The 9,673-nt window shown below is 32.8% G+C and overlaps 2 protein-coding genes across 2 annotated transcripts; both read right to left on the reverse strand.

Moving 5' to 3' along the window:
* Positions 1 to 249: 249 nt before the first annotated feature.
* LOC127248328 (probable ATP synthase 24 kDa subunit, mitochondrial) lies at positions 250 to 4,424 on the reverse strand. Its single transcript, XM_051270614.1, has 7 exons — positions 4,269 to 4,424; positions 3,985 to 4,084; positions 2,148 to 2,292; positions 1,471 to 1,581; positions 1,158 to 1,304; positions 771 to 893; positions 250 to 601 (listed from the first exon to the last, which is right to left on the reverse strand). The coding sequence occupies exons 1-7, from the start codon at positions 4,308 to 4,310 to the stop codon at positions 538 to 540; spliced, it is 732 nt and encodes a 243-aa protein (XP_051126571.1). The 5' UTR covers positions 4,311 to 4,424; the 3' UTR covers positions 250 to 537.
* Positions 4,425 to 5,252: 828 nt separating this feature from the next.
* LOC127248330 (ras-related protein Rab7) lies at positions 5,253 to 9,612 on the reverse strand. The gene is made up of 7 exons (XM_051270615.1): positions 9,404 to 9,612; positions 9,271 to 9,297; positions 9,026 to 9,125; positions 8,777 to 8,923; positions 6,998 to 7,078; positions 6,779 to 6,924; positions 5,253 to 5,717 (listed from the first exon to the last, which is right to left on the reverse strand). The coding sequence occupies exons 1-7, from the start codon at positions 9,454 to 9,456 to the stop codon at positions 5,654 to 5,656; spliced, it is 618 nt and encodes a 205-aa protein (XP_051126572.1). The 5' UTR covers positions 9,457 to 9,612; the 3' UTR covers positions 5,253 to 5,653.
* Positions 9,613 to 9,673: the final 61 nt, after the last annotated feature.

Here is a 9,673-nt window from a genome sequence, read left to right on the forward strand (position 1 = left end):
AAAAAAGTGAATAGTATCAACTGAATAAAAATGTGTTAGCTTATGCAGAGTGCAAATTATCTAAACCTTTCACTATTTTATGAGATTTTCATAACTCAAGATACCAAAAAAATAAAAAGAAAAAAAATCATATCCAACGGTGCACAAGTCATTTAAAACTATCGAGTACATAAAACTATGGGCAATATGTGGATCAAAACAAAAATGATATATTCAGACAGAAATAAAAGGCAAGCTGAACTTGAGACGTACAAAATACACAGTAGCATATAACTCATTCAACACAAATTCATCCAAACAACATCGAATGCTCAGGTTTTTCAAAAGTATTATGCCAGCGGCAAAATTACGGCGGCGCGCTAGCTACCTATGATGATCATTCTTATTAACTAAAAACGATATGATTTCTTATTTTTTCGTCGCTCCACGCAAACAAATGTAGGAGATTCAGAATCAGCAGAGGCGCGACGATGTGACAATGGAACTAAAAAAAGCCGGAATGGAAGTAGAAAATGAGATAGATTGGACATTACGGATTTAGAGGAAGTTCCGAATGTCTAATGACTTCACTTCAGGCATTTCTTCATCCTGGAACTCTTCCCTGCAAAGGTTTCGCAGGACACAAAGAGAAGATAAGAGCCTAACGTAATATTGTAAAAAATATTGAGGGTTTTGAAATTTTAGAAATGTGTTTTTTTTTTCTTGAAAAAATTAACGCGACAAATAGTACCAAAAGTTTAAAAAATTTGGCAATGAAAAAAGAGCAGTACCGCTTCTTCTGAGTTTCCATGGCCTCAAGAGCATCCTTCTTCAGCTCCTCCAGTTGAGCTTTTGCAATTTTATGTTCCAACTGTTCCTCATACTTGGGGAGATCCTCTCGACGGATGCCAAGCCTATACATGATCACAAGTTAAGAAACAATAGAATCGGGGGTGTTTCACCCAAAAAAAATAAAACATTCATGCTTTTTGATTAATATCACTAAAAAGTACAATATATACACATTCACGCGAGATATATAGTATATATACTTTATAAACTGATAGAAGTCAAAGGCTTCTTCTTACTTAACATGAAAAATATCTTAAAACTAAAAACACTAAACAAACGCACTTGTGCATTCTATAAAATGTTATTTTTTACTTCCGGGTGCTTACTTTTGGTTGATCTTATCAAACTCTGCCTTGAGGAGACTGACCCCCTTTTCGTCGTTTCTCATAAGAGGCTGCTTCAATTCTTTCTCGACTCTGTCCACTGCATCCATCATCATAGACTCCACACCTAGTTCATCAACAAGGCCCCTCCTGCCATATATTATAAAAAAAAAAAAAAAAAAAAAAACACGAAGGTATTGAGAAAATATTTAACTACACACTAAAAACCAAACAAAAACCATTCCTGAAATATGTATATATATATATATATATCTATATAATACACACACATGCATTGACCAAGTGTAGAACATACTTCTCCCTTATGTCCTGCAATGCTAACAGGTAGGATCGAACATCAGGGATATTGTCGGTCTTTGTGACAATAGTGTATTTGATCCTCTGTGACTCAGAGAAAAGACCAGCCCTGCAATCATAGTTCACAGCACAGAAATCAACAACAAATTAGGTCAACAATTACAAGCAATTATATATAGAAGAGGTCTGAGGCATTTATTTAATAAACAAAAGAAGCGGAAAATACTAATCGAGAGGACCAATTAATGCACAGAAAACATTACATGAAAACAGTAAGTAGAAGGGTAACAAACACCAAATACACAAGGAAACTGTATAGAACAGTAACACAAAATAATGATAATAATAATAATAATAATAATAATAATAATAATAATAATAATATAATAAAAAATTAAGAAGTGAAACCAATCAAATTTTCCAATGGTTGGCGCAAGCATCATAATATATATATTTTTTATCACAGATACAGTTGTAATGGATGCTAAATAAGACTTGTATGGTTTTAACAGATCCAATGATATGTTGCCAAAAGGAAACAAAAACAAAGGGCATTGTTTCATTTAATTCAAAAATATAAAAAATATTACTGGCAATGAAATAAGCGTGAGCATGATGCTGAATATTAAAAAGTGTCACAGTGACAAGATTTCCTTTCAGAATATTGTATCTTACTTTTCTCTAACAGTCTTCATGATTCTTGCATACTCATTCACAGCAGCCGGATCGTCAGGGTCAATGGTGATCTTCTCCTTTCGGAGAATCCCCACTGCTGTTTCAAACTTCTTCTTAACCTCGAGAAATATACCCTTCAACAATTCTTCAGAATAAAAGACAATAGTCAGAAGCTTATTATATTAATGTCAATGATGCATCATGTTAATTGGAAAAAGCTTAGCATATTGCCCACACTTCAATTGTGTTCACATAAAGCTTGAAACATATTGCTATTCATCATCAATGCCACAAAACTAAGTCACCCTACAAATGGGTAGGAATGACAACAGAACTAGCACAAAACAAATTATAAGCAATAACAGTAACCGCACTTATATTCAGTGGAGCAATAATGCCTCAATTTTTTAGCATAAGTATATCTACTTGGAACATCTCAAACCATTATTTGTGTTTGCATTTTCCTTTATATATATATATATATATATATTAAGTGCAGGCATTCATCATTTCTGCGAATGAATGATATTACATATTTCGTCGGAGCACAAGAGATGTTTCAAGAGAGGTGAACTTTTTTTTCCTTTTCCAAAAAAGTACAAGGATTGGTTAGGTTTTGTTTTGGGAATAATAAATTTTTGAATTGAAATTTGATTAATGTGACTAAATAACATTTGATGTAATGTTGAGTGGAAAATAAACTTTGTATGTAATATACCAAATGTGAAATAGATAAACAATGTAATATTTTTTGAAGGAAGAAAATTACAGTAGATATATAATGAAAGATTAGTTGAAAATACAACATACAAACTCATATATTATCTACCCCTATTGACTATACATTCAACACCATAACAATTGGAAAGTGATCTAATTAAAGTAGGAAATAGATAATATACCAACAGATCATAAATTGGTCATATACTAAGGTTTCGTCAATGGATATTATAACATCTAATAAGTGATAAACACCATGTTAGTTTGAAGTCATCCATAGAGTAGAGAAAAGATTTAGATGATGATAAAAGTCTCCATCTGCATCAACAATTGGTTCAAGATAATGCACTCTCTTGCAAGTAGCGTACGATTACCATTGCCAATTAAGCAAAATCACTCTTTCACCTTATTTCCTATGATCCCACATCAGACTCTTAGCAAGCATCATTTCACCAGCCATTCTATCAGCTCAAGTCATAGAACTGATCAAACTCCAAGACTCAAATTTATGTCTTTTTAACATTTCTATCCCTTCCAATTCCAACATACTCATTGACCAAATATATAGTACTCCATAAAAGTGTTTGTTTGTATTTTCAAATTCATTTGAGGATTATTCATAATACTATTAAATATACATAATACACATATATAAATCTAAAAGGAATTGCATTCAAACCTATTTTCCAATCAAAACACCACATCTAATATTTATTTTTCATTTAAAATATCAAATCCATCACCTATTTTATATATATATATATAAATTCAAATCCAAAACATCCCAAAATATACAACCACCAAAAACACTCTCATGTTCAAATGTAAACCATTGAAAACTCAATGTATCACTTAATCCTTAGCTCTTTAAAATTCAATCTCTACATGCATCTCTATGTTCACAAAATATTAACATTTCCCTTTAGTACATTGTTTAAACAGAATAATAGAAATACAGATATCTTCAATGTACTTTAGCCCCAGGGAATTTCCTCAAACAAATCCTTCATATTCAGACGGTACAACGATTGTAATCGACATAGAAAAAAAAATAAAATAAAACATTGAACCGTAATACAACAATATAAGAAGCTTTGTAACAGATTTAGAAGCTCACCATCACCCTTTAACCCAGTGGGCTCATTTCCAGCTCCTTTGGCGAAGGATCGCGCCGGAATTGAATACTCCGATCGAAGAACGCTTTGACCAGAATACACCTACAAAAAATCCGAGAATATCAACAAAACTTCAATTAAAATGAAATCGAGCAGATACAATCGCGGCACAAATGACCTCATCAAAAATGAAAAACAACCAAAAAAAAGCCCTAGAATATTGCCACCAAATCAACGCAATTAAATGACTTCAAATTGGAAGCGATCGATAGATCAGAAGAAAGACCTGACGAGCGGATCTGGCAAGAATTCGGGGAGCGAACGCCATTTTCGTATTGGAAAGTGCTGTCGATTGCGGAGAAGGCTGTGCTCGAGCTCTGGTTTTCCCGGCTGACCTATGCTTTTGAGGTTACCAGGGAGAAGGGCACAATTGGAATTTGATAATACGGTGTCGTTTAAATCTTTTGGGCTTCCCTTTGTGGGCCAGATTATGGGTGGGCTTTTATATGTAAATTACGAAAATGATTGCTTAAAGGGTGAATTGTACAAATATAGAAATAGAAATAATATGTTTAGTTGGGATTTTATTTTTTAACAGTAATTCAATTAGGAATGTTGTTTAAGAATGTATATACTCCTTCCTTATTCCTTATGTTTTTATTTTTAATAAATTTATTAATTTTAAATATATTTAATAAATATAAATTAATTGAATTAAATTCTTAACATTTTGGGTGCGTGGACTATTTAATTTTTTTTTTTAATTTTTTATCCTGATTCTTAATAAATAAAATTTTTTTTCATCTATTTTTAAAATTTTTCATTATTTTATAGAATTAGTCATTTTTCTAAATGTAAAACCACGAATAAATGGATTGACGAAAATAAAAATAATAAACAAATAAAATAAACAATGAATATTCTATAAATAAATAACACAATTTTGGATATTTTTAATATATACTTTGTATTGCTCTAAAATACATTTGCATGATTTTATATATATATTTGTTATAAATTGATAGATTTACCATTTATAGCAAAATAGAGATTAAAAATGTCAAATGAATGAAAATTAAAAAAATAAAATCTGCATTTAAAAAGAGAAGTAACGGAATAGAGATTGAAACATCGTAAATAGAAAAATAAAAATAGAACTTATAGAAAAATAAAAATAGAACTTAAGAAGTATTAGATTATTATTATTTTTTATTTTATTTTTTTAAAATTTACATAATGATGTTTAGCACACAAATATGAATCGAATAAATGAATATTCAACATCAAACATCCCTTCAAATTTAACCAAACTACATTCAAGAATGATGAGAAACTTAAGAAATGCAAGTGCAGAACACGGGAGCCGACAAACAAACACGGCCGTGTTTCATTCCTTACACCACTCAGTCAGTTCATCTGCAGATTATGCATTTTGAGCACTGTAACAAAGAAAACAATAGCTTCCACCAAATCTCAACAATTACAACGATATAGAGATCAAACTACCATTGCCGTAACCATTCACAAACACCGAATGCAATGAAATCCCGACTGAATCTCAATAACTTAGTATACAGGAGAATACAAAAAGAATGGCTGGCTAACCGCAACAGCTTAAAAGGAATGAATACCCAAAACGAAAGCAAACAGCAACGGCCATACAAGTTCAAATCAGCATGCGCAGCCTCCTTGTTGTTCTGTTTCTGATACAGCCTCTGGCATGCCCTGGAAGTATCTGCAGATCCATCCCGGTAGAAAAAAACATGGTAAATTGTTTCAAGAAGATGATCATAGATCATGTTAAGAATATTCATTAGCAGAATGTGTTGAACATGAAAATCTACAATATTCATAGACCAAATCTTTTGAAATCTCTAAAGCTTTCAGGAAACAAAATAGACTGTAGTTGGAAACTCAGAACATGTAATTAGCATCAAGTCACAGTAGCTCCAAAAAAAAGAAAAAGCCAAATGAGCGAAAAAAGGGTGTTGAATGCAAATTATTTTCATTATGACTATTATTGCATCTTGACTGTGAGAAAAGAATTCAGACAAATAAGAAAATGTAGACAACGTATAATATATAGAAGGAAACCGACTTGGCACTTATCAAACACTATTCAGTTCAAGAAATCGAATTATTCCAGCAGGTTCAAAGTGGATACAGAGAATGACATGGGATTATCACATACTCGAATGAGAAGATCAAATTAAGACAGTACTTATGTTACAAAGAAACCGAAAGAAGCTATTTAGGTCATTTTAGGGGGCGAGCAATTTGGGTTTTGTATAACTAAAGCTTTATGTACACGCACAAAGGTTGTGTTCTTCATGCCAAAAACAAACGGCAGCGTTCCCAAAAAATACATATAATTCAATAAAAGTCAACAATTCAAATACACAAAACACAATTCCCTATAACAACATGGCAATTCCCCACATCTAACAACAAAAAGTAAACAAACAAACCCTTCATTATTTAGTTTGCATGCAAGAATTTTTTAAATTGAAATTCAAGTCGAAATGATTCCTTGATCCAAAATCTACTTAGGTAAGGGTTTGAAGGAATTCCCTAAAATCCAAGAATATTTCCACAATTTGACTCCAACAGTATCAAACCACATGATAGTAATGAAAATTATTTCAATTTCAATTTGATCCTTAAAACAAAAGGCCTCCTGTGTGATGCATGATCATATGATTACCGAGCAAGCAAAGGATTACGAGTGTGTGTTTTGATTATCTATTTCCACAAACAAAATACTGCGATGCTACAGGATTTGTAAATCGAACTCACATGTCCTGGTCGTGCTCATTGGCTAAAGCAGCCTTGGCAACACATACGAACGCAGGATCAACATTGTAATCCTCTTTTGCTGAAGTCTCAAAGTACGGTATGTTACCTTTTGACGCACACCATTCTTTTGCTTTCTTCTCAGAAACCTGAATGAGTTCAATCAGTGACGAATGTGAATATTAAATATTCTACAAACTTTTGCAACACAACTCAACTTACCACGCGGCTATTGCCACCATCTATATCAATCTTGTTGCCTAGTAATACAAATGGAAATGTCTTTGGGTCGGGCGGGTTAGCCTGCATCAAAATAAAAGAACTGTCAATTTCACCAGTCTGGCTTCAATATACATGCCTCGAACCAACATGCCATTGAATTATAACATAAAAAAGGAAAGAGAAAATATGTTGGGGAAGTTATAGTGATTATGTTCCATCAAAGAGATAATAGTCGCACATTATTATCATGCTTATTTTTACGTTCCATCCTGTCCCCATTAAAGGATATAAATTGCAATATATTTATATGGATTTCCTAGCGATTTTCTTGTAAACCGCATCAATATATTTGGCGAGTGGGCGGCGGCAATTGTGCTGGCCTACAAACCAATGCTAAAATACTAGCTTTATTAAAAAACACTCATTCATGGCTTTAAATCAACATAATATAGACAAAAACAAATCATTCAATATGGTGGTGGGAAAGTAAACCGAGATATAAATGAGTTCAATTCATATGTTTAAAGCTCATTTTCCACAAACCAAAAATAAAGATGGAGGGTCAAGTGAAAACAAGATTATATAATATTGATAATTCACGAACTCGCTTCCTCTCCCATGAAACATTTTCAATACTTCTTACTATAGGGGCACTTAAAAAAGAAATAGTATATATATATATATATATATATCAGAAAAATGCAATTCTGACTTCAATAAATATAATCACTAAAACTTGGGTCTGGCCCTAACTTCAGGACATAACATTCCAAACAATTCTCCGTCATAATGTTATTGGCATATGTTGTCATCATCAGATTAACAAAATGAATAAGAAAATCGCAAGATATAATTATTTTGTTATTTAGTGAATCGTACTACAAAAAAAATTCTATATTGTCTATTTGAATTCAAACATCAACAAAGTAGGTTTTAACAGTCACAGATAGATATTCACAAAAGTTTAAAACATCAATTCAAAAAGCATATAGGTAATCTTCTGAAGTTTAAAACCACTGTCGGTTTTCACTGCCAAGACCACATCAACGACAGTCCTATCTTTTGTTGCACTAATGAATAGCGTCTCTTCATTTCACAACAATAAAGCAACCTTTGGAGCTTTAACTGCAATGTTTATGTAAAAGATTTTCTGAGAATGGAGCCACAGCAGAGTGTGTTCATTAAACTCATGAAGTTACAAAAGTCATAAATCTTAATCTAACAATGTGAAAGAATCATTCATGTTCACTTAGGGATTTGAACTGTCTAACAGCATGTTTTCCTTCATGTTCACTTTCACAAATATTACGCACCCTTCTCGATAAAAATATATTATTTTTTCTCACAAAATATTTAAAAAATAATAAAAACAAATACTATAATAAAGCTTTCCCAATTTCCAATAACTAACAACAAAAACTACAAAGTTTCCTAAACACTAAAAGATCGCAAACTATTGTTTTCACTTTTGTTTTTGCGCTATTCATCAACTGTGATGTTTTCAACATCACATCACATCAAATCAAAAACTTATGTCCTATTCAATTTTATACAATTCCCAAACCAACAAAAAATTCCGAAACATTTCAAAGCGCCTATCGACCCAACATATATAAAGCCTCATGCTGCTGTAATATGTTGGAAAATCAATCAATACACTAGCACGTACATAACAAAAGGAGCATCCTAATTACCGTAAATATATTAACCACACGCCGAAATAGAAAAAAACAAACTCCTATTCTACCAACGAACACCAAAAAGTAAGCAAGCACAAACCTGCTTGAGAAATTCTTCGTGCCAGTTGTCAAGGGTGTCAAAAGATCTCATCACATTCACGTCGTAGACCAAAACACAGCAATCAGCCCCTCGATAAAATGCAACCCCAAGACTTTGAAATCTCTCCTGTCCAGCAGTGTCCCAAATCTGCCCATCACCTCATTAATTAATGAAACACCACCGATTCTTGAAAAAATATCGTTATAGCTGAATAATTCAGCACAATGTGAAGCAAAAACAAGTACTCACTTGAAGAGTCACAAGACGATCGTCTATTTGCAATTCTTTGGTAACAAAATCAGCCCCAATTGTAGCTTTGTACTGCTGACTAAACTTCTTGTGCACATATCTATTTCATCAGTAAACGACAAACAAAGAGGAACAAAAAAACAAAAAAGCCTAACAGCAATATCACCTACGATCATTATTAACGAAGAACAAGGAAGAAAACGACATCTGCCCTATCAACGAGACATGGAATTAAAAAAGGATACTGATTCATCAACGAGGTTTTACCCACCCTGAAAACATCAAACAAATTGAAATCAAGCAGCAAACCCTAACTCGGAAACAATTTTAGAACAAACACATAGAATACATATAGCAAAATTGAACAAAAAAATTTACCCGCTGTCGCCGAGGACGATCACTTTGAGCAACGTTCTCCTCCGCATTGACATCTGATTGGGATTGTGTGAATCGGAATTTTTCGTCGAGGGAGATCAGAATCGGAATCGAAGGGGGACGAGGCGTGGCGTGGCAACGAGTGCAGCTGTTGGAAAGAGAAATGGGAAGACGAAAAAGGGGCGCGCCAATTTCGATCTGAATCGTAAACACTGTTGACTTTTTTTTATGTATTTATTTATTGATTGATTGATTGGGGGATTATTTCGACTT

This window comes from Andrographis paniculata, unplaced genomic scaffold (assembly GCF_009805555.1).
Source record: "Andrographis paniculata isolate CXL003 unplaced genomic scaffold, ASM980555v1 Contig33END, whole genome shotgun sequence".
NCBI lineage: Eukaryota > Viridiplantae > Streptophyta > Magnoliopsida > Lamiales > Acanthaceae > Andrographis > Andrographis paniculata.

Coding starts and splice junctions, on each gene's coding strand:
- LOC127248330 (XM_051270615.1), bottom strand. CDS start 9,456: ATGTCAATGCGGAGGAGAACGTTGCTCAAAGTGATCGTCCTCGGCGAC. Junction 9,298..9,403: donor ATCGTCCTCGGCGACAGCGG/GTAAATTTTTTT, acceptor TGATGTTTTCAG/GGTGGGTAAAACCTCGTTGA. Junction 5,718..6,778: donor AATGAGCACGACCAGGACAT/GTGAGTTCGATT, acceptor ATGGATCTGCAG/ATACTTCCAGGGCATGCCAG.
- LOC127248328 (XM_051270614.1), bottom strand. CDS start 4,310: ATGGCGTTCGCTCCCCGAATTCTTGCCAGATCCGCTCGTCAG. Junction 4,085..4,268: donor TTGCCAGATCCGCTCGTCAG/GTCTTTCTTCTG, acceptor GATTTTTTGTAG/GTGTATTCTGGTCAAAGCGT. Junction 1,305..1,470: donor TTGCAGGACATAAGGGAGAA/GTATGTTCTACA, acceptor AATATATGGCAG/GAGGGGCCTTGTTGATGAAC.